Source organism: Nerophis lumbriciformis, linkage group LG24 (assembly GCF_033978685.3).
Source record: "Nerophis lumbriciformis linkage group LG24, RoL_Nlum_v2.1, whole genome shotgun sequence".
Classification (NCBI taxonomy): Eukaryota; Metazoa; Chordata; class Actinopteri; order Syngnathiformes; family Syngnathidae; genus Nerophis; species Nerophis lumbriciformis.
The window spans coordinates 96,682-122,757 of NC_084571.2; the positions used below are offsets into that span (position 1 = coordinate 96,682).

At 38.5% G+C, this 26,076-nt stretch overlaps 1 protein-coding gene across 1 annotated transcript in view; it reads right to left on the reverse strand.

The window, feature by feature from the left end:
* Nucleotides 1–2,683: 2,683 nt before the first annotated feature.
* The window catches only part of rab5c (RAB5C, member RAS oncogene family), a 31,211-nt gene continuing 7,818 nt past the window's right edge, over nucleotides 2,684–26,076 (reverse strand). The window contains exons 2-6 of the mRNA XM_061981283.1: nucleotides 10,959–11,277; nucleotides 8,780–8,931; nucleotides 8,453–8,575; nucleotides 8,245–8,338; nucleotides 2,684–3,916 (exon numbers count right to left, since the gene is read on the reverse strand). Coding sequence (XP_061837267.1) covers nucleotides 3,789–3,916; nucleotides 8,245–8,338; nucleotides 8,453–8,575; nucleotides 8,780–8,931; nucleotides 10,959–11,124 — 663 coding nt within the window. The 5' untranslated portion in view covers nucleotides 11,125–11,277 and the 3' untranslated portion in view covers nucleotides 2,684–3,788. The remainder of the gene's footprint in view (nucleotides 3,917–8,244; nucleotides 8,339–8,452; nucleotides 8,576–8,779; nucleotides 8,932–10,958; nucleotides 11,278–26,076) is intronic.

A 26,076-nucleotide genomic window follows, 5' to 3' on the forward strand; every position in this document is an offset into this window, starting at 1 on the left:
TGTTACAGAACCTCGAGGTTCTGCTTCGGAGGCTGCGGAACCTCTTTCTAAAAGGATAAGACATTAAAAACATTTCTATATACAAATGTCTTTATGATTTCATTCATGCTTTATTTGCAAATATTTACATCACTGGATAGTCTGAAGGCAACGCACGTTTCTTGGATTGTGGGTAATGTCGTTTTTAAGTTGCTATTACTAGAACTACATAAGACAGTAGAAAGACATAATGTATGTTTGAAAGCAATGCAGTCTATTTTTATGGGCTTGTCTTTTTATGATGTTAAGTTCCTGTTATAAGCTGTTTTACAGTATATGCCTTGAGCTCTTATTTTGAAAGCGCTAAGAGCGGAAGTGGTGACACGTTGCAGTGTAACCGAGGGTTTATATATGTCGCCTGTACGGTATAAAAAATACAAAACAACAAACACGGAGGCTACAGTTTTACCCGAGGACCACTTTATTTCCTTTCTTTTCAAAACCTCCACTCCACTACAACGTGTCACCACTTCCGCTCTTAGCGCCTTCAAAACAAGAGCTCAAGGCATATACTGTATAACAGCTTATAACAGGAACTTAACATCACAAAGAGGCAAGCCCATAACAATAGGTTACAGTAATATGATGGATTTTGTCAAAGTACAATCGTCATTAAAACGATAAGACATTCAAAATAGCTATACAAACGATTTCATTTATGCTTTATTTGCTAACAATAACAAGCTAACAGTTAGCAGGATGAGTCACATAAGTGATACCAAGTTATATGACTCTAAGGGTTACAGCTGCAAAATTAGCAAAGCAAAAATAGCTTGAAAGGTTAGCATGCTGGAATGCTAATATTTTTTCCTCACCGTTATTTTTCACCAATGACAATCAGCCGATTATAATGCTTTTAAAACAGGCAGCTGTGTGGTCTGCTTTAAGGTCCTTCCACCCTCATTGGGGGCCTTCAAGCATTAGAGGGACTTCTCTTCCACCCTCTCTTGGGGGGGGGGCAATGTTTCAATCAGAGGCAATGTATGCAAGTTTACACATAAACACACTTTTGCCATGTGCTAACTTTTTTTTTTTTTTTTAGCTAATTTTGCCTTCGTATACGTCATAGTCATATTACTTGGTACTTGACGCATTATGTTTGCTAGCATGCTAACATTTGAACTGTCTGTCAATTAGCATGGTAAACTTTACAGCTAATTTCTACATTTTTTTTGCTAATTTTACAGCCGTACACTTTAGAGCAGTGTTTTTCAACCTTTTCTGAGCCAATGCACATTTTTTTCATAGAAAAAATTCTGAGGCACACCACGAGCAGAAAACATTAAAAAATGGAAACTCCGTAGCCGATTTTGACAGTAAAAAGTCGTTGTCGCAATTGTTGGAAATGAATTTAAACCATAACCAAGCATGCATCACAAGAGCTCTTGTCTCAAAGTAGGTGTACTGTCACCACCTGTCACATCACGTCGTGACTTATTTGGAGTTTTTTGCTGTTTTCCTGTGTGTCGTGTTTTAGTTCTTGTCTTGCTCTCCTATTTTGGTGGCTTTTCCTTTTTTGTTGGTATTTTCCTGTAGCAGTTTCATGTCTTCCGCACCTGCTCTGTTTTGGCAATCAAGACTATTTAAGTTGTGCGGACGCTATCCTTCTTTGTGGGGACATTGTTGATTGTCATGTCATGTACGGATGTACTTTGTGGACGCCGTCTGCTCCACACGCTGTAAGTCTTTGCTGTCGTCCAGCATTCTGTTTTTGTTTACTATGCAGCCAGTTCAGTTTTAGTTTCGTTTTGCATAGCCTTCCCTAAGCTTCAATGCCTTTTCTTAGTGGCACTAGCCTTTTGTTTATTTTTGGTTTAAGTGTTAGATGCCTTTTTACCTGCATGTTGTGATCACGACAAACCATTTACCTGACATCTACAAAGCAATTAGCTACCTGCTGCCACCTACTGATATGGAAGAGTATTACACGGTTACTCTGCCGAGCTCTACACAGCACAGATACTCAACGGCACATTTGCGGATTATGATTACTGGTTTGCAAAAAATATTTTTAACCCAATTAGGTGAAATTACGTAATTATGTGCCACGGCACAGTGGTTGAAAAACACTGCTTTAGAGCAAAGATTCTTAAACTGTGGTACACGTAGCACTTGTGGTCCGTGTGCTCTATCTAGTAGTATGCCAAAGAATCACTTAAGTGATTAGTGTTTCATTTTCCTATAATACTGTTCAAACTATGTGTAATGTTAGTGGCCAAAACTATTAAAACCTCGGTTTTGTTCTTAATGAATGCGTTGGCCTACTACGCGACTGTATATTAATGTTGTTCATTAAGGTGGTACTTGGAGAGCCGAGTGTTTTCGGAGGTAGTACTTGATGAAAAAAGTTGGAGAACCACTGCCTTAGTCTTAGAATTTGGTGACACGTTCAAAATATTTACACCCCTCACTACTGAAGTCCTCTTAAGTAATTTATTTGTAGATTTTTATTATATAGAATATATTTTGTATAATATAAAATCATACTAAATATGAGTATTATATATTGTCATATTATTTGAGACTTTTTTAAACCAATTTTTTCCCCAGATTGAGTCTACAATGAAGCATCGATAAATGCTAATAACAGTAGTCTAAATTAAAATGTCATGTGGTAATAAGAAATCAAACATAACACAAGAAATAATATAACTTCTCCAGGTTTATTGGTAAAATGACTTTTTTTTCTTCCTCCAACATCCTCCTCTACTTGCAACCCCAACTTCACCTCACAGCCTGACTAATGCTAGATTGTTCTAGTTTTAAGATGTCAAAAACATTAGAGCCCAGCACCTCAGGAAAAAGAAAATCTATTGATTCACAAAAAGATGAGACACAACCAGTGCATTTAATACCAAAGATCTTCAGAAAACAAAAAAGAAAAACATCACAAAATATAATTTTCGACAGTTGAGATTGGGAAGATATTGTTCGTGACAATGAGCGATGATTATCAAGTTGAGAAAGTATCCATACAAATATTACAGCTTTCAATACACAGTTTGGTCAACAAAACAAGTCTTGTTTGTTATTTTGCAAAACAATGCTCAAACTACGAATGGGTGCCGATGTTAATAAAATATCTGAATGGTCATGAAGTCTAAAATAATACATTGTCAAACAGAAGTAGGAGTAGTGAGGACAATAATGCAGCTACAGTTCTACCAAGAAGGAAGTCTGCTAGCTAAGACTCGGCTCCATCTTTTCCAAAAGTACAACAAGGAAGGACATCTGGCACTCAAAGCTCGATGGAAAGACTCGCAGATGAGAAAAAAAGATGGGGCCTATTTTTTATTTATTTTTTATTCCTTCTTGTACTTTTTTTTTTATTTTTTTTTTACACAAATACAGAAAGAGTGAGCATGGCAACCTTGCTAATAAGTGCCATAAGATAATGACAGATTTGTGTTGTTTTTTGGGGGAGAATAATACCATGAGTGGGACGCTTCTTCCCCTAAGGTGACGTCAAGTGTCCATCATCGATAGAGAGCTTTTCTGGGATTAAAACACGATTGAGTGATTTTAGGTTTCTTGGTCTGTTGCTTGGTCAGCAGTCACTGGCCAGTTGACCGGCCAATGATCTTGTCGGCCAAACAGTTTGTAATTTCCGCCATGTGTTGCTCGAAGGGGGTGTGGTCGGTCCGCCCGGGCCGTCGGGGGGTCCAACATTGTTTTGACAGCTGGCTAATAATATCTGGTCCGGTTGATCAAAGCTGGTAACTGACTGGATCAGCTGACACCTTGTCGGGTTAGTTGCCGCCCCCGCAGCACTGGCTGCTCCGGCCCTGCGGCGCCGCCGCCTGCAGGTCCACGCCACTCCGGGCTCCCCTGCCGGCTCCCGCGCCTCCCTGAGGCTCGTTTTTAGGAAGCTTCTTGGCTGGTTGGGACAAACACAAAGAAGAAGTCGGGTATGAAACCGCGGCAGCATAGCTCTGACAAATATTTAGAAAAGGCATTAGCAGTAGCGATGTCCGATAATATCGGACTGCCGATATTGTCGGACGATAAATGCTTTAAAATGTAATATCGGAAAGTATCGGTATGAAAAAGTAAAATGTATGACTTTTTAAAAGGCCGCTGTGTACACGGACGTAGGGAGAAGTAAAGAGCGCCAATAAACCTTAAAGGCACTGCCTTTGTGTGCCGCCCCAATCACATAATATCTACCGGCTTTTCACACACATAAGTGAATGCAAGCATACTTGGTCAACAGCCAAACAGGTCATACTGAGGGTGGCCGTCTAAACAACTTTAACACTGTTACAAATATGCGCCACACTGTGAACTCACACCAAACAAGAATGACAAACACATTTGGGGAGAACATCCGCACCGTAACACAACATAAACACAACAGAACAACTACCCAGAACCCCTTGCAGCACAAACTCTTCCGGGACGCTACAATATACACCCCCCGCAACCCCCTACCCAACCCCGCCCACCTCAACCTACTCATGCTCTCTCAAGGAGAGCATGTCCCAAATCCCAAGCTGCTGTTTTGAGGCATGTTAAAAATAATAATGCACTTTGTGACTTCAATAATAAATATGGCAGTGCCATGTTGGCATTTTTTTCCATAACTTGAGTTGATTTATTTTGAAAAACCTTGTTACATTGTTTAATGCATCCAGCGGGGCATCACAACAAAATTAGGCATAATAATGTGTTAATTCCACGACTGTATATATCGGTATCGGTTGATAACGGAATCGATAATTAAGAGTTGGACAATATCGGAATATCGGGTATCGTCAAAAAAGCCATTATCGGACATCTCTACTAAAAATGTACCATAGTAGCAATATAAAATATAACATATATGTAATATTTACATATTACATATACAGAGTATATAATATATACTGATATATTATAGTATATTTTTATATCATATATACAATATGTAACAAACCCCAATTACCAAGTACAATATTACAGTATATGTAACAGCGGCAGCAAAAAAAAAAAAAGGGCAGCCTAAAATAGAGAGTAGATCCCTCAGAAAATATCAATTATAAACAAAAATGACAAACCATTGTAAAGTTGAGCGATATCCGTGCTCTTCGCTCCTTTCTTTACCCCATGAAAGAGCCTCATATTCGGCCATTGCAGACGACTTGGTGCCCGGAGCTTTTTTCAATGTTTGGAAGTAAAACTTTACATATTTTCTTTACATTTTTACACCTAAATTGCTTGACCAATGTTTAATTATGTCTTACTAATTTATAATGTTTGACTAATATATATATATATATAGTTTTATTTTTAGATATTTGTACATTTTAAATCACATTAGTTGTTTGTATGTAGACACTATGTACAATTGTATTTCCTTGGAAAATGTGAACTTTTATGCGTTTACTGTTAATATGATCACGTGTTTACACTTGCTCTGCTGTTCTGTTTAGGACAATCAAGGAGGAAATGGACTCTCAAGACAATAACAAGGACAACAGCGCAAAAAGAAATGGATATGATAAAGTATGTGCAGGTTTGGCTGATCATCTGAAAGCATTTTTGTTTTTACCTGTATAAATTAATTAACAAAGTTCTGAAACTACTGCTGTTGTGATTCATTTCCTGCCTTGATTGCAACAAACTAACACTAATACTATCACTTCATTTTTAAAAGTACAGTTGAAAGTACAAATATTAACAACACGATTAAAAAAAAAAAGTCATCAACTTCCATGTTGTAGTGTCACGGGACTATTTAGAATGAAATCAAACAAATAGTCTGGGCTTTTACAGAATACATTTCTATTACTTATTACTTATAATTAATATCTACATATACTTAACATCTGAGTAATACTGTGTGGATTTCAAAAAGAACATCATCTGGATTGTCTCAAGCGTGTTTCTGAGGGGACATGTACAACTACATCATCATTAAGTGAGTTTGCACAGCTGATAGTTGTATTACACATTACAATTGATTAACAACTAATACAGCAATCATCACATAATATTTCTCCACAAACTACTTCATAACTATTAAGAATAAGAATAATAACTTTCAGATTGTTTTCCTTACTTTATAAAGAGAATCATGGTCCCTTCAGATAATAATGAATTCATGCATAAATAATACATTAAAAATATAATACATAACATGTAGATATCCTAAAAACCTCTTATTACTGAAATCTACTTCATATTTAAAGCAAATTTTGAAAATAACAAAGTTGACACGAGTGCGTTACAAATGAGGTTAGTTACAGTGAAAAGTAGTTCACTAGGTTTAAAAATACACGTTTTTTCCTCTGAGCAGGAGATAAATCCGCCCACAACACACATATAAAACATTTTTTGCTTCATAACTTAATATTTTGTAAGGTATTATTTTTTTCTCCACTTTGAGGACTTGACCGCAAGCCGGAGGATGTGAACACGTGACACAACAAGGAAGTGTTGTGAAGGCGAGACCGTCCCAATTCACATGGCTCCAGCTGCGACTGAAGGACTCTTTTCAGGAGCCACACTTCTCTGACCGTACGGGCGTGGTCCTTGGGAGGATGCAGCCACCAAATTGGGACACAACTTGTGAACAAACGCTTTAGTGATTTGATTTGTTGTCCCACTGGCAGCCATATTGTGCTTGCTTGTATTGAGACTGACGAAGCGGGCTGTGTACCTCACCAAGTTTTTAATTTTGATGAGACCGGATGCCAAAAGTTGACTTATTTTACAGCGGCGGAGAAGACTACGTCTGGCTCAGCAACATCTCTTCTAAAAGCGTGCACCCTCCCCTCTACTCTCTCCCTCTTTCTCTCCTCTTGTCAGCTGCTCAATTGCCAATGACAATGTAAAGTGGATTTTACTTTTTTAAATGTGTGTTATTGTTGCAATATGGTTGTTAAAGGCAAGGATTTTTGTGATTTCTGATTGTTTGTGAGGGCGCCAAACGGACCTCTGTGTGTGCGCGTGTTGGCAGAGCAGCACATACAGCACAGTTCAGCTTGTAATTGTCATTGTTTTAGATTGTTAGTTGATCTATAATTGTTTGACACACTGTACTGTATAGCACTATATATTGCATTCAAAGTGTACAAATCTTAACCAAAATATGGACTTTTGTCGAGGCTTGAATGCATTATTCCTATTTACATTTTTTCCTAATGGAGAAATTAGCTTCACTGTACAAACTTTTCTATCAACAAACTCTGGTCAGTAACCAATGAAAAAAGTTGGTAAATCGAGGTTCCACTGTAAATTAAATTAACATATGTACATTTTAATTATATCAAGACACATTGTTAAAAAAAGAGATAAACATGCAAAAACACTGAATATTAAAAAAAAAAAATGTTTTAAATGCATTTAAATTACAAAAAGTTAAATAACATTTTAAAATGTGAAAAAAAAAACGTAAAAAAAGCAAAAGTAAATAAAGCTACACAATTTAAACATGTAAGAAGAAAATTAAACGATAAAATGTAAAATAAAATTACTTAAAAATATAAAATCAAATCTGGTAAAATTAAACCCCAAACAAAGGAAATAAATACAAACTTTGAGACAGAGGGTAATTTTTCTATCAGCAAGGCGCAGAATTAAAAATGGCACACTGACAAAGCTTAACCTATTGTTACTATAACAATCTACAAGGTTAATATAGGTTGCTTCTCTTTCTTCCCCTCCATTTTTCGGTATTCATTTTTTATCTCTAGTTATCATTACGTATATGTATTGTTGCATTTGAACAACTGTATTGTTGATAATAGAGGTCAATTATTGGTATTGTTCATTACCAATAGCGCTATTTCTATTGGTATTTGTAATGCTCCATTTGTAGTGTAAAAATGCTCATCGTCATTTCTGTATTATTTATTTCACTAACTGCTTCTCTGCTATCACTTTCACCATCCTATTTGTACATATCGTATGTGCTGATGTTGCTCTATTGTTGTTATTGTGATTGTTGCGTTTGCTGTTGTTGTTTTTGTCTCTCTGTCTAATCCCCCTCTTGTCCCCACAATTTCCCCCTCTGTCTTCCTTTTTTTCTATTTCTATCCCCTCCTGCACCAAATGATAATATAAATACATGTAATAAAGTCAAATACAAATAAGGCAACAAGAGAAGTATCCTACACTTCTCTTTTGTAAAGTCAATGTGAACAGCCGACATGGGCATCTACATCAACTATATGATTTGCCTGAGAAGCTGGACAGGACAAATTGGCGTGCGTTTGTGCTTACCTATTGCCATAAAAATCTCATTAACATTCATAGCAGTCTTGGCTGACGTCTCCATGAAGAGCAAACTGTTGTCATCAGCATACACTTGTGCCTCCTGATGAAAAGATGAGCAGCACCTTTATTAAAGCATTCCATGATTTCTTTCAACAAGCGTGCATGAGAGGCTGCTAAATAAACAAGGAGAAAATAAATATCTCTTTCTCTCCACCTGGAAATCAACAGCTCTCTTGTTGGCCAGGTCTGCTTTGTTCCCAGCCAGAGCAATGACAATGTTTGGACTGGCTTGTCGCTGGAGCTCCTTCACCCAATTCTTTGCACGTGTGAAAGTGTCCTTTAGAGAGGACGATAAAAGGGTGAGAAGGCTTTAAACTGAACTCATCTGGTGAGTACTTTTATGTGCTTCACATGACTCAGAGACATAAAAGCACAAAGGTCTGCAAGAATTGAGTAATCATCAACCACAATAAGGAGGACAAGGTTCGGCACACTAACAAATCTCAAACAAAAACTGGGAATGTCTAATAACGTCACTCACTGTGTTGGTGATGTCATAGACCACGATGGCTGCCTGCGCTCCTCTGTAGTACATGGGCGCCAAGCTGTGATACCGCTCCTGGCCTGCTGTGTCCCAGATCTCAAACTTGACTGTTGTATCATCCAGACATACCGTCTGTGTGAGGAAGGCCGCTGCACGGGAGAACGTTTTTCAAGTTATTAAGCATAAACTGAAAATTTACTTGAGATTGACTGATATGTTATTTTTCAGGGCCGATACCGATTATTAGCAGTCAAGGAGGCCGATAACCAATATTTGGAGAAGATATTATTTTGCATTTAAATGTATTTAAACATCAATAGTATATGTTAGTAAACAGCTATACAAGGCTTTAAGGTTTTTGTTTTTGAATATTTTTTTAGGAAACATCAGACCAGCGCAGACAATGTTTTATGCTGCCTAATTTAGCAGCAAAAACATCAGGGGATTTTGTCAGAATAATTGTATCCAAGTTATCACAAAACTTTGTGTTGCCATGAGTTCCCGGCGAAAAGACAAAAGCTGTCTTTCAACCTACCAAGAAGAAGGCTTGTAAAACTCCACTGTGTAGGATGGGAAGCAACATGAAGGTGTTCTGTTTCTTTGATGTGTTGTAATCCACAGAGAGATTTTGTCTTAACCCAAGAACTACAAAGTGGAGAGGAAGCAGGGCCTGACTTTACTTTGAACTGTTCTGTGACCGAGGGCAACGGCTGTTTACAACCTTTTCTTTGAACTCTTTTACGACCTTTTCGTTGAACTGTTTGTAATCAAAGGCGATGGCTGTTTACGACCCCCGTACCTTTAGAAACAGCTGTTGCCATGTAATCAGGGAAAGTCCAAATAAAAGAGTAGGCGTACAATCTTTCGTCAGAGCGTGTTGAGACACTGTGCAAGGGTACAGTGTCTACGCGTTTCTCCTCATTGAGCTACATTTTTAATTCCTTGCTTCTTGTCTTGTTTAATAGATGTCATCAGTGTTTGAACCTGACAGATTTCACAAACAAACACTTTTATTATGTGTGTCTAAGAGGAGCATCGACATTTGCATTACAAAATATTTTTCTACATCACAATAACTCGCCATCTAATCACTTTTATAGCAGTTAATGGATTGAATAAATTGTAAAGATTCCTCGTGAGGAACGTTGAAATATTGCAAACATTTAAATAAAAACAATTCTGGGCTCCTTCACATAGCTTATATAGTTGAGACAGCTGGTTCACATCATTTCTTTCCGGGTGTTACAGAAAGTATGAGAATGTGTGAGCTGCTGCCTTCTCTACTTTACTTATACAATGTTTTTTGTATTTGTCATTCATATCTGTCACATTATTTGATTGAATCACGGAGCATGAAACCCTGCACGCTACTTTAATGAGCGTGAGGACAAGGGAGGGGCAGGGCATGGCAGTGAAAGCAGAAGAATTCTCAAAAGAACTCAAATAAATGCCCTAAGATATAAAAAAATATTTGGGGAGGATTGACAATGAGATACATTTTTCATTCTTAAAGGAATAAAAATTGGGCTCCAGCAAAAAGGGAACTTATCTCACGCAGGGAAAGCAGGCTGGTGCTTGAGCAGTGCTTATTCCTATCTACTTCACTATAATGCTAAATACTGGTATCATACGTGTATTTATTGTATCTGAGGTAGTTCTGTTTTAGTTGTTAAACAAAAAATTTAAAAAAGGCTTAATATCCATTTGAAAAAAAGTTGATACTGATATACATCAAAATGCCAAATATCGGCGCCGATAATCGGCTCGGACAACAATAAGTCGATTGCTAAAACTGACTTTTGGACCGCTAACCAAACCCTGCCTTCCCAAAAGTCACCTTTTAGAGAACTAAAATACAGCTTGCATGCTGCTAAAAAGTGAAAAGGCATAGAAAAGGTATGCATATTTCAAATCAGGGACAATTATCAAAACATGTTCCGAGCAACAAGTTGAAATAACACGATAAGAAAAAAGCTTACAAGTGAAAGAGGGGCGAGTGGCGTTGCTGACTCAGCTTCTCGTCACATGACAGAGGAAACCAAGCAGTAACTTCCACAGCACATAGTTTAAAGCTTTGTAATCTTTGACTAAGCCCAGAGCTGACAGGGCAAACATTTAGTGTGAGCGCATCCTGTCACCACATCTCCAGCAGCTTGACAAAGTGGACAAAGCTCACCTCCGATGGTGCTCTCCTGGTACTCGTGGAACTGGCCTTTGACGAAGCGCAGGACCAAGCTGGACTTGCCCACTGCCGACTCCCCTAGCAGCACCAGCTTGAACTGGCAGATCTTGTTGCTTGCCGCGGCGCCGTTGGTCCGCGCGGGTCCGCCTCGTCCGGCCATAGCGGGGTTTGGGGTTTTTGTTTTTGTTAGCGGTTCTGTTTAAGAGAGAGAGGCAGGCGTGGTGGGCTGTAGGCTTGGCGCAAGGGGGGGTCTGGGTAGGTCAGTTAAGGCAGGTGGATGAGCCAAAAGGAAGAGGAGACCAAGCCAGGGGAACTGAAAACACAAAATGACACACATTAATACTGCACTACACTTTGGGTACTTATTCATGCGGGCACATGGCGCTAAGAAGCGCCGTTAAAAGACCTTCATTTTTGCCGTTTACAGTGTTACGTGCTGAGGGGAGTCGTCACAGTGAAGCTATGGCGCCACGTCACTTCTTTATTACTTAACCAGGTTGGGCATAATTAAGTGCTGTAGGAGAGGCCTTCGTCTCTGAACAATTCTCAGGTTACCACGACGACACATGCTTATAAAAAGACCACGCCAGGTTAACACAATAGAGCAGGGGTCCCCAAACTTTTTGACTCCGGGGCCGCATTGGGGTAAAACAATTTGGCTGGGGGCCGCGCTATATATATATATATATATATATATATATATATATATATATATATATGTATATATTATATGTAAATGTGTGTGTGTGTGTGTATATATATAAATGTGTATATATGTGTGTGTATATATGTATATGTCCATGTATATATATGTATATGTGTGTATATATACTGTGTGTGTGTATAATATATATATATATATATATATATATATATATATATATATATATATATATATATATATATATATTCATACATATATATTCCTCCCGCACTAATTGACTTAAAGAGCGCACTTGCTGCATGTCACGTTATCGATGGTAAAATGCATTTTTAGACAATATGATTTGCCTGAGTGGCTAGGAGACGGTAGAAAATGGACTAGTAAGGACAAATTATTTTTTTTTAAATAAAAAAATAAAAAACTTTTTTTTTTTAAACTTGGGACTTCCCGCGGGCCGGATTTTGGACGCTGGGGGGGCCGTATCCGGCCCGCGGGACGTAGTTTGGGGATCCCTGCAATAGAGAAAATGCTGTACTGTACGTACACAAACATAACTGCTGCCCCTTCCTATGGTTTCTTCTTTTTCCCAGCTCAGGATTTCGGAATTTGTCCTTGCCCGAATGCGGGTTGAGATCAGGGGATGCCATTGTGGTGTGATGCCCTTTGAGGCACTTGTGATTAAGGGCTGTACAAATAAACTATGATTGATTGTTTGAACTGTTGGCCCTTGCTCATTAACACATTATTATGGAACTGTCTATAAATGTAGCATGTCGATAGAACTTCATTCAGCATGTGGCGGTATGTGGACCCCGACTTAAACAATTATTCGGGTGTTACCATTTAGTGTTCAATTGTACGGAATATGTACTGTACTGTACAATCTACTAATAAAAGTTTCAATCAATCAATCAATCAATCAAAAAGCATCGTAACTCCACTTTTTCAAGGAACACACCTCATACACACCTTGTTTGCCAAAGAATAGGAAGACATAGCGTGATGCCAACTTACCGTAGCTATATGTAGCGAGTATTCAGACCAGAGTTTCCTCTACATGTAATTGATCGTGGAGCCCAGGCCATGACAAAAAAAAATGCGGCCACACCTTACAAATGAGCGTCGTGTACGTGAAAACCAATAGTAATACATTGGATATGTGTATGTACCGTATTTTTCGGATTATATGTCGCTCCGGAGTATAAGTCGCACCGGCCGAAAATGCACAATAAAGAAAGAAAAAACCATATATAAGTCGCACTGGAGTATAAGTCACATTTTTTGGGGACATTTATTTGATAAAATCCAACACCAAGAATAGACATTTGAAAGGCAATTTAAAATAAATAAAGAATAGTGAACAACAGGCTGAATAGGTGTACGTTATATGACGCATAAATAATGAACTGAGAACGTGCCTGGTATGTTAACGTAACATATTATGGTAAGAGTTATTCAAATAACTATAACATATAGAACATGCTATACGTTTACCAAACAATCTGTCACTCCTAATCGCTAAATCCGAGGAAATCTTCTTCCTCGGTGTCGCTTCAAAACAACTCTGCCAACTCCAAAGGTAGACAATGCGCCACTTCTTCTTCTATCTTATTTGATATTTTACGGTAATGTGTTAATAATTTCACACATAAGTCACTCCAGAGTATAAATCGCACCCCTGGCCAAACTATGAAAAAAACTGCGATTTATAATCCGAAAAATACGGTATATGCATACGGTTTCCACTATAGTTTTCTGATCGTAGCACAGCGCCACGGCTAAATTGAAGCCACCACACCCTAAAAGTGAGGATGTGATATATTTTATGAATGGATATATAGCCTATATTATTAAGTACTATTGACTAATGATGAGCATAAACTTTGATCAATCGTCAGCAAGACGCACGCGAGTGTCTGGAGCCTCGGGGGTAACCCCGAATTTTTGCTGAATGCGGAACGGCCGCGGCAGGGCGCCACCATCTGCCGTCTGACAATCCCCGCCGCTGTTCTGTTGCAGACCCGTCGTGCAGCGAAATAGTGAGGACCTTTACAAGATCTCGCAAATAATCACGTGATAAGGAAAGTAGTAATAAAGCGAACTACAAAACGTTTATCATGTCCTTCCAGAGAAGCAGAAGCAAATAAACTCGGTTCTGCCACTTTATTTTTTTTGCAGCAAACAACAATACAACAGTAACATCATCCCTGGTGAGTGTGTAACAAAATCAGTCCTCTGCTTTCCAGGTCTCCATATCAGCTGATATTTGACACAGGCCCCCAAATACCCATTTAGCTGCCCATAATGTATTCTTTAATTTTGGACCTCCATCATCCATTTGTGTCAACAAGATGAAATTACATCTGAAAACGTTTGTCAAGGTGACTTTATGTCCGTCACCACCCATTACGACCTTTCAAAGTGTAAAATACGATCCGCCTATTTCAGTATTTCATTATTATTTAATTTTGAAAGTAAACCGGATACTATATTTTGTGTTTGTGCATGACTTTCTGTCCAACACTAGCAGATTTTAGCTAAATTGAACGGATTTGTTGTGGCATCCGGAAAAAATAGAACCTCTGTATATTTAGCGCTGGAATGCGGAACGGCGACATGTCGGTGACGTTCTGCGGGCGGTGGAAATTGACAAAATGAGTGAATCAGCAATCTTGAAATATAAAACACTGCCTGAGCACTTTTCAACTTTCATTCCGTTGTTCCTGTTGATTTGGAGATTTATAATTTTTTAAGTGAAGTTTTCTTTGTTAAAATCTAGCATGATTATATATTTCATCTGTTGTTGGAGACTGTTGTCATGTTTAAAGAGTAGCTGAAAAATAGCTTCCCGTACTTGAAAGACCAGCAGCTACCACAGGTGTTACATTGTACAATAATAACAATTATAAAAATAGAGCAAAATTATATAAAAAAAATATGTTACTAAGTACTAATAACACAGACTTGTTTTTAAATGTATAAATTATTTTTAGCATTAAAATATATATATTGTATATGCATTCATCAACAATTATGCAAATTATGTGATGATGTCTCATTGACCACACCCCTAGCCACAAACCCACCGCCACATGTAGATTTCAAGCTGGGGGAAACCTTGACAGACAGACAGAGAGACAGAGAGACAGAGAGACAGAGAGACAGAGAGACAGAGAGAGAGAGAGAGAGAGAGAGAGAGAGAGAGAGAGAGAGAGAGAGAGAGAGAGAGAGAGACACACAAAACCCAAAACCAGTAAAGTTGGCACGTTGTGTAAATCGTAAATAAAAACAGAATACAATGATTTGCAAATCCTTTTCAACTTATATTAAATTGAATAGACTGCAAAGACAAGATATTTAATGTTCGAACTGAGAAACTTCTTTTTTTTTTGCAAATAATCATTAACTTAGAATTTAATGGCAGCAACACATTGCAAAAAAGTTGGCACAGGGGCATTTTTACCACTGTGTTACATGGCCTTTTCTTTTAACGACACTCTGTAAACGTTTGGGAACTGAGGAGACACATTTTTGAAGCTTTTCAGGTGGAATTCTTTCCCATTCTTGCTTGATGTACAGCTTAAGTTGTTTTAACTGTCTGGGGTCTACGTTGTGGTATTTTACGCTTCATAATGCGCCACACATTTTCAATGGGAGACAGGTCTGGACTACAGGCAGGCCGATCTCTTTTACTACAAAGCCACGCTGTTGTAACACGTGCAGAATGTGGCTTGGCATTGTCTTGCTGAAATAAGCAGGGGCGTCCATGAAAAAGATGTGGCTTGGATGGCAACATATGTTGCTCCAAAACCTGTATGTACCTTTCAGCATTATTGGTGCCTTCACAGATGTGTAAGTTACCCATGCCATCACAGATGCTGGCTTTTGAACTTTGCGCCTATAACATGGTTCTTTTCCTCTTTGGTCCGGAGGACACGACGTCCACAGTTTCCAAAAACAATTTGAAATGTGGAATCGTCAGACCACAGAACACTTTTCCACTTTGCATCAGTCCATCTTAGATGAGCTCGGGCCCAGCGAAGCCGACGGTGTTTCTGGGTGTTGTTGATAAATGGCTTTAGCTTTGCATTGTAGAGTTTTAACTTGCACTTACAGATGTAGCAACAAACTGTAGTTACTGACAGTGGTTTTCTGAAGCGTTCCTGAGCCCGTGTAGTGATATCCTTTACACACTGATGTCACTTTTTGATGCATTACTGCCTGTGGGATGTTCCAAATAAGTGTTTGATGAGCATTCCTCAACTTTCTCAGTCTTTTTTTGCCACTTGTGCCAGCTTTTTTGAAACATGTTGAAGGCATCAAATCGCAAATGAGCTAATATTTGCAAAAACTAAAGTTTACCAGTTTGAACGTTAAGTATCTTGTCTTTGCAGTGTATTCAATTGAATATAGGTTGAAACGGATTTGTCCAGGGTGTACCCCGCCTTCTGCCCGAATGCAGCTGAGATTGGCTCCAGCGCCCCCCGCGACCCCGAAAGGGACAAGCGCTAGAAAATGGATGGATTTGGAAATCATTGTATTCTGTTTTTATTTACGATTTACACAACGTGCCAACTTCATTGGTTTTGGCTTTTGTACAATAAGCAGCAACAAATGAAAAATCGAGCAAAACAATATAAGAAAAAAATATATGTATACTAATTACTAATGACACAATGCATCGTTGCTATTGTGCAAATGATATGCTAGCGTCATGTTTGACCACAGCCCTACAGCAACACGTATATTGGCAAGCTGGGAGAAACCCTGCAGACACTAAAACTTTTTTTTAAAGCGACCAGAAACGCAATACCTTTTCTGGTCTTGTTGGAGACGGACACAAACGCCAAATCGCTTTCCTCGAGTGCTGCTGTGAGTCTACCCTCAATTTAAACACACTCACATGCAGCTTAGTCTTACATTATTCGTCTTTCGTAGAGCATCCATTACAATTACACCATTGCACCTGTGTGGGAAACACTTACATACAAGTAACACTGTCGGTGTTCTAAAAACTGCATGCAAGTGTCAAACTGCACACAAGAACCAAAAAATAGGAGCTGGACTTGACACGCACGTTGACTTCCTGTTCTTAAGAGAGCCACACCAGTCCGCATGTGAGCCTTGTGTCAATGTGCGTGTGTCAACAACACCTGCAGCTTGGCGGTAAAATACAGAATCCGTGCACAAACGAACCAAACCCCCTTTGACGAGTGGAGTGACAGACGTTGAGGTCAGCCACCGTGGTGCTGCACTGAAAGACAGGAAACAAGTCAGGCCAGCGCAGGAAATGCAGCCAGCAAAGGAGGTTTTAGTGCTGAGCACGGTGAAAAGTCGGACTAACCTCCACTTGGTCACGAGCGAGGACTACAGTGGAAAAATGACGAAAGACGACGCTAAAACATCACGGCTGATGCAATCCACTTAAATTTGGTTGTAGTTAGCGTTTTCCTCCTGCACCTCCTCTGTGTGCTGAGCTGGGCCTAATCTTCAACATGTGACGGGAGAGCAAATATTCAGCAGGAACCAATCATGGGACTCAAGCGTAATATGTGTCGTTTGGATGTTCTGTTTGTCACATTTTACTACACCTTGTTTTTATTTTAAGGAAACATCCACCCCCTTTTCCAGTACCTTACATTGACAAATTCTAAGTTGTGCTGAAAATGATGTCACACACGGATAGGGCAAGTATTGCGCGACAAAAAAAAAATTCTCGCTGAGTAACAGAGGGGGAAGTAACTAAACAAAAACTCATACAAAAGCTGCTTTTCAGTTGCACGGCATTTTATTTCAAACGAAACAGAGGGCACCACTCCAGCGCTGTGGAGACGGTGGGCTAAAATAGTGCAACCTGCAGAGCTATGGCAACATTTGTCATTTATCAATTGTTATGACGATGAACCTGAGCGTCATCCATTGATTATATAGAGAAGTACCCGGAACTGTGGTTGCACGATTATGGCCAAAAGAATAATCACGATTATTTTAACAATATTGAAATCACGATTAATAATCATGTTAGGTGAAACAGTGTAATGTCATTTGAAATTAAATTGTCTATTAAAGAGGCTAAATTAACATCATCCATATATTTAAAGACAAATATTTCAACGTGTCAGCTTTTTCTCATTACATAATGCCTTGAGCTCTGATTTTCCTTTTTTGAGGTTTTTTTTAGCCATGTCATTATTGGACACCCCTGCTTGACCCTGTTTGTAATGTGAAGTATGCATGATAAATAGTGTGAAGTGTGTAGTGTGAAGTATGCATGATAAATAACAAAATACAAAACAAAAGTATTTGAGTGTAACATTTCAACTCATGTGAAAGAGTCCTTCAATGCAAAATTACATTTCCACATTCCTCAAAATTTAATACACAGGCGCAGTTGGTGCATACATTCCAATGGGGATCTCGTCTTGCAGTGTTTTACACACACACACACACACACACAGTACAGCCCAAAAGTTTGGACACACCTTATCCTGCACGGAACAGTCCGCCTTTATTGACGGTGATCCTGTGTGTGTCTGTGTACGTTTGCGGGTTTATGTGAAAGTGTTTGTGTCCGTGTGTGTGTGTGTGTGTGCGCGACTATTTTGTTCCACCCCCGCGAAAGTCAGGCTCGTCATGACGTAAATAATGTCTAATCAGCATTGTGCCTCATTCCCGTTACACAGCTGAAAGTTCAGCTCGGAAAAACAAAATGAAGAAGTATGACTAACACTAGCTTAGAAGTTGAAACACATTGAGAAGGGGCAGCGACATTAGTGATAGACTTGAGTTTCACTGCAGCGCACTAGTAATCTTGCCCTGAAGGCACAGAATATAATTGTGACTTTACTATTGTATTGGTCCCGACCAGGAGAATAAACACACCCACTAATTAAAATGTGTTTTCATATCGAAACATTTTTTACATTTTGTTTATGTGTGTGCAAAAAAAATCAACTCCTCTGATATAACATGTACTAAAAAACTTCCTGAAATAATCATTAAACTTGTTTTATGTGTTGGTACACATTATTGTACAGTACTTCGAATTCAAACTGCACTTTAATGTATTATTTATTAAATATAAAGATACAATAATTGGGTTTTAAAAAATTCATCAATCTGGGTCACCGCCTGCAGTTTGCTGAAAGCACAGGTGAGAAGCACTGTTGCATACAAGTAATTAAAGAATAGCAATAATAATTTACCATTTAAAAGTGTTGTTTAGTAAACGATAACTTGAAATACAAGTCTTGTAGTATTCACAACACCAATTATACTTTGTTTATTGCAGAATGTTTGTGATGATAAGCAAAAAAACACGAGAACTTTGAGAGGAAAAAAAGTTGTTATCTTTACCCCCGCAAAACATACCAAAAATGAAGCAAAACTGTGGGCCTAAAACCAGGTACGGACCAGAGCGTGGGTTACCTGTACTGTTGCACCTCTGTTAAACACAATCATAGATCTGAACAAAATGACAGTTGTCAGCTGTTAGCATATATGAAGTTGCTCAAACATGGTGAAAATGTCTGTAGCAAGCTACTGCAGTAGTAAACAGTAGGGCTGCAACAATATTCAATACAACCCTGCACGGGACAATCCGCCTTTAATTTAAAAAAACAAAAATTGTGATACTAGAGATTGGAGGAGATGAAAAAAATTATAATTTTATTGCCGGATCGCCCAGCCCTAGTGTGCGGTCTTATTCATGTCCCTCCATTTTGACATCATCTTCTCCCTGCCATCTTTGTTTACATTTTTAGCGCTTCCATAGCGAGGCTACCGACAGTTTAAGTTGGAACTATGTGCTACTTTTGTATTAGAAATGGCAACAGCGGATGGATGCATTAGGCCTGGGCCGATAACAAATTTTGCTTGAGGATATATTGACCTACCGGTACAAATTATTGGCGGTAAACAATATTATTGCCATTATTTTTTATGAGGCCAAATCAACCATTGATTTAATGATAATACATAATAATAATGCATGTATATACTTTCAAATGCAATAAACTTGTATTTCTGGTGTATTTTAACATTGTTATTGAAATAAAAATGCTTAAATATCCAAGTTAAATAAAACAAACAAATAATACAATATACGTTGTCGGTTAGCAAAACTTAAAAGTAATTATTAATTAATTAATACAATTTCTTACAAAAGGGGATGGGGGCTCAAATATACCGTATTTTTCGGAGTATAAGTCGCACCTGCCGAAAATGCATAATAAAGAAGGAAAAAAACATAAATCGCACTGGAGCCCGGCCAAACTATGAAAAAAACTGTGACTTATAGTCCGAAAAATACGGTACACAACTAGAGATGTCCGATAATGGCTTTTTTGCAGATATCCGATATTCCAATATTGTCCAACTCTTAATTACCGATATCAACCGAAACCAATATATACAGTCGTGGAATTAACACATTACTATGCCTAATTTTGTTGTGATGCCCCGCTGGATGCATTAAACAATGTAACAAGGTTTTCCAAAATAAATCAGCTCAAGTTATGGAAAAAAATGCCAACATGGCACTGCAATATTTATTATTGATAAAGTTGATTTGATTTGATTTGATTGAAGTCACAAAGTGCATTATTTTTTTTAACATGCCTCAAAACAGCAGCTTGGAATTTGGGACATGCTCTCCCTGAGAGAGCACGAGGAGGTTGAGGTGGGTGGGTTTGGGGGGGGCGGGGTTGAGGTGTTGGGGTAGGGGTAGCGGGGGGTGTATATTGTAGCGTCCCGGAAGAGTTAGTGCTGCAAGGGGTTCTGGGTATTTGTTCTGTTTCTCCCAAAATGTGTTTGTCATTCTTGTTTGGTGTGGGTTCACAGTGTGGCGCATATTTGTAACAGTGTTAAAGTTATTTATACGGCCACCCTCAGTGTGACCTGTATGGCTGTTGACCAAGTATGAATTGCATTCACTTGTGTGTGTGAAAAGCCGTAGATATTATGTGACTGGGCCGGCACGCCAAAGCAGTGCCTTTAGGGTTTATTTGCGCTCTGTACCTCTCCCTACGTCCGTGTACACAGCGGCGTTTTAAGAAGTCATAAATTTTACTTTTTGAAACCGATACCGATAATTTCCGATATTACATTTTAAAGCATTTATCGTCCGATTATATCGGACATCTCTAATAATTATCAAATCAATGAGAGTAGTACAGCTCAATGTGTGAAAGGTAAGTGCAGCTGATAGCTTTCAAGTAATGGGGCACTTGTTGTTTTCCTTCTTGGAGAGAGACAGAGCTGCTCACATCAGAAACGGATGCTTTGCTCGCATCCCTAATGGGCTCTGAAGACCTCCACAGGGAAGTGGGTCAGAGAGAGAGGGGGGTTAGGGAGAGAGTGGGACAGAAAAGGCAGGAAGGAGGAGCCTTCAAAGAGGGAGAGTCCGTGAAATATTCATCATGTCCTCCTGTACAGGGCAGGCTGCACAATAGCACAACATTTGGGAAGGCATTTATAAATGCATACGCTCTCTAGATGTGCACAACATTAACTGAAAATGTTGCAGAAGCTGCATCCAGCTCCATAAAGGTGTGACTATACTACACTATCAATGGCAACAACAATCCAATCATTAGAATGTGCAAGCTGCGACTTGGAGGTAAAACAACGATGTGTTCTCACTACAATGCTCTGTGTGGCCAACACAAATACTCAAGATTGTGGAAACAGGCAAGAGTTTGGATGGGAAAGTGGTGACATAACTCAGGAAAGGCACAACAGGAAACCCATCACTAGCAGTTAGCAAGGTCAGAAGGAACTCGCTGGCATTTCCTTCTCTTGAGATTTAGGTTTTTTTTTACAGCTGAACTAAAGGTTGTCCATTTTAACCACTAATAAAGCTTAAATGAGTCAAAAGCTGCACAAAATTCACCACAATTATGCACGATGGCCACAAGAGGACTCATCTGAGTGAATTGATTACATGGACCCCGACTTAAACAAGTTGAAAAACTTATTGGGGTGTTACCATTTAGCGGTCAATTGTACGGAATATGTACTATACTGTGCAATCTACTAATAAAAGTTTCAATCAATCAATTCAGTCTGTAAAGCTTGTGCATGCACAAAACATGGCCGAAAAGTTGTGTACACAGTTTTCCGTGCAAAGTATGTGATCTACAAAAACACAACTGCTCATTGGAATGATTTGCGTTTTTTTAAGTACCGACACTTTTAGTCAGAATTGCATGCACACTTTCATAGATGAGACCCCAGATGTCTGTGTACGTCAAAGGATTACCGGTAACCTCTTGCTTTTTCTTAGGCTTTTTGTAGCTAATTTGCTTAATCCGGAGAATGTTATGAAATCACTAGCTGCTACGTCGAGTAACATAAAAGGGGAACTGCACTTTTTAAAAATGTTGCCTATCATTAACAATCCTTATGTGAGACAAGGACACATATGTTTTTCTTTTTTATGCATTCCAACTTGAAAATAAACGCGAGCAAAAGTCAGTTAACAATGGAGATAATGGTTGATGCTCCATTCCGCCTATAAAGCACTCTAAAAAAAACATTCAAATACTTCATCAACGTTTTGGGGCGGCGCTGTTGGTAGAGCAACCGTGCCAGCAACTTAAGGGTTCCAGGTTCGATCCCCGCTTCCGCTATTTTAGTCACTGCTGTTGTGTTCTCCAAGATACTTTAGCCACCTGCTCGCAGTGCCACCCACACTGGTTTAAAAGAAACTTAGATAATGGGTTTCACTACGCAAAGTGCTTTGAGTCCCCAGAGAAAAGCGCTATATAAATATAATTCACTTCACTTTATGTACACACTGTAAGTATATACAGTAGAGGCCAAAAGTCACCCTTTGCTCTGATTACTGCTTTGCACACTCTTGGCATTCTCTCGATGAGCTTCAAGAGGTAGTCACCTGAAATGGTTTTCACTTCACAGGTGTGCCTTATCAGGGTTGATTAGTGGAATTTCTTGCTTTATCAATGGGGTTGGGACCATCAGTTGTGTTGTGAATGAGAAGGTGTGCCCAAACTTTTGGCCTGTACTGTATGTAATGTAATAACAGGCACACTAATGATAACGTGGTAAAAAAGAAAAAAGAAATGAGTAAGGCTGCACGATTAATAAATAAGGAGGGAAAAAAATAAGGTTACAAAGCCAAATATCCTGTTGTGGGAATATTTCAGCTGCAAATCCAATGGGCAATAGGAGCCCATCAACACGGACAAACGAACGATCGAACGAAAATGCCGCTGTGGTCAAACAAAAAGACAACATCCGATCACATTTTTCCATCTGGGAAAAAAAATGCAGCTTAAGACGTTCAATATTTATTTAGGTAAAATTTTTGCTTACAGTAATGAGTCCATTTTATTTTTTGTTTATTTAGGATAGTTATTCCTTCCAATTACTGTACAAGGGTAAACAATTATATTGTACAGTAACGATAAACAAAAGTTTATATCCTTTTAAAAGGTTACTTGCATTATCATTGTATATATCATGATTACATTACATTATAAACTTTGTGTAGTTTTTATCTATTTCTTCAGTTAAAGAGGATTGTGGAGACAAAAGCTCTGAGCTAAATATTTTTGAAGTAAATCTTAGCATATTGTTTAAATATGTGGCACCTTGAGACAAGAATATGTTGATTAACAGTTTAAAAGTAACATGTTTTCCTTCACTCATTATTTTTGCAGCTTAATGCACTTATGTATAAAATATAAAAATCGCAAATTGAATCGCAATCACAACTTTGTCCAAAATTGTGATTGTTTTTTTCTCAAAATTTAGCAGCTCTAGAAACGAGGGTCTTTTCGGTATGTACCTTATCTTTGGCTACAGTTTGACCTTGGAACAGATTATTTTTTACATATATGGCAAATAACTTCCCTCAGAGGTTTCAACTTAAAACAAGAGACAAATCTGTGGAATGTTCAAATGTCACCAAACAGGATCGGGGATACAATAAAACATAACAGGACTTTACAATTCCATTTGTTGATACAGCAGTTCTGACACATCTAGTAACCATAACAGCAATCCTTCACTTGCAGACAATTATTGTCAAGAGAAAGCCCTAAAACATGGTGGTGTTCTCCAGCAGACAGCAAAAGTTTAAAGCCTGTTTAAAAATATAAACATACAACTTTCCTAACGTCAGTATGGTAAGAATCCCCCCATCTCGTCTTTCTGGCTGCCTTGATTTTCTAAAAAGAGCAAGTCACCATTTACAAAGAACAATGTCTAACTGCCATAAACAAGAAACGTTCAATCGAGGGAGTGTAAATCCTCCTTGCAGCCTCAAAGTCTATTAATCAATAAACAGACACTATGAACAGGCACATTATAACCCCCTCAAATCATCAATGCCTTGTATCTGAAACACTAAACGCTGGGTGAAAGTAGGGCTGGAACGATAAACAATATTAATATTTACTGCAATAGGCATGTAATTGATATCAATAAAAATTATATACATACATACATACATAGTATATATACAGTATACACATACATACATATACACATACATATATATCAGTGGTTCTTAACCTGGGTTCGATCGAACCCTAGGGGTTCGGTGAGTCGGCCTCAGGGGTTCGGCGGAGGTCAAGACATACCCGACTCATCGTGTAAATAAAAGACTTCTCCCTATCGGCGTACTATGGATACCCCCAAACAATATTCCCTCTAATTTTCCATCTGATTTACAGTTGTGTAATTTGTTGTGAGTTCATGTACTGTGTTGGTTTCGTTCTTTGAACAAGGTGATGTTCATGCACGGTTCATTTTGTGCACCACTAAAAAAACTTATAACTTTGTTTTGAAATTGAAAAAAAAACATTTGTATTTTTCACGAAAGAAGGGTTCGATGAATGCGCATATGAAACTGGTGGGGTTTGGTACCTCCAACAAGGTTAAGAACCACTGATATATATATATATATACATATATGTACATACATACATATATATATATACATATGTATATATATATATACATATATATATATATATACATATGTATATATATATATATATATATATATATATATATATATATATATATATATATATATATATATATATACACACACACACATATATATATATATATATATACAAACCCCATTTCCATATGATTTGGGAAATTGTGTTAGATGTAAATATAAACGGAATACAATGATTTGCAAATCATTTTCAACCCATATTCAGTTGAATATGCTACAAAGACAACATATTTGATGTTCAAACTGATAAACTTTTTTTTTTTGTTGCAAATAATCATTTACTTTAGTATTTGATGCCAGCAACACGTGACAAAGAAGTTGGGAAAGGTGGCAATAAATACTGATAAAGTTGAGGAATGCTCATCAAACACTTATTTGGAACATCCCACAGGTGTGCAGGCTAATTGGGAACAGGTGGGTGCCATGATTGGGTATAAAAACAGCTTCCCAAAAAATGCTCAGTCTTTCACAAGAAAGGATGGGGCGAGGTACACCCCTTTGTCCACAACTGCGTGAGCAAATAGTCAAACAGTTTAAAAACAACGTTTCTCAAAGTGCAATTGCAAGAAATTTAGGGATTTCAACATCTACGCTCCATAATATCATCAAAAGGTTCAGAGAATCTGGAGAAATCACTCCACGTAAGCGGCATGGCCGGAAACCAACATTGAATGACCGTGACCTTCCATCCCTCAGACGGCACTGTATCAAAAACCGACATCAATCTCTAAAGGATATCACCACATGGGCTCAGGAACACTTCAGAAAACTACTGTCACTAAATACAGTTGGTCGCTACATCTGTAAGTGCAAGTTAAAGCTCTACTATGCAAAGCGAAAGCCATTTATCAACAACATCCAGAAACTTCTCTGGGCCCGAGATCATCTAAGATGGACTGATGCAAAGTGGAAATGTGTTCTGTGGTCTGACGAGTCCCTATTTCAAATTGTTTTTGGAAATATTCGACATCGTGTCATCCGGACCAAAGGGGAAGCGAACCATCCAGACTGTTATCGACGCAAAGTTCAAAAGCCAGCATCTGTGATGGTATGGGGGTGCATTAGTGCCCAAGGCATGGGTAACTTACACATCTGTGAAGGCACTCTTAATGCTGAAAGGTACATACAGGTTTTGGAACAACAAATGCTGCCATCTAAGCGCCGTCTTTTTCCATGGACGCCCCTGCTTATTTCAGCAAGACACTGCCAAGCCACATTCAGCACGTGTTACAACAGCATGGCTTCGTAAAAAAAGAGTGCGGGTACTTTCCTGGTCCGCCCGCAGTCCAGACCTGTCTCCCATCGAAAACGTGTGGCGCATTATGAAACGTAAAATACGACAGCGGAGACCCCGGACTGTTGAACGACTGAAGCTCTACATAAAACAAGAATGGGAAAGAATTCCACTTTCAAAGCTTCAACAATTAGTTTCCTCAGTTCCCAATCGTTTA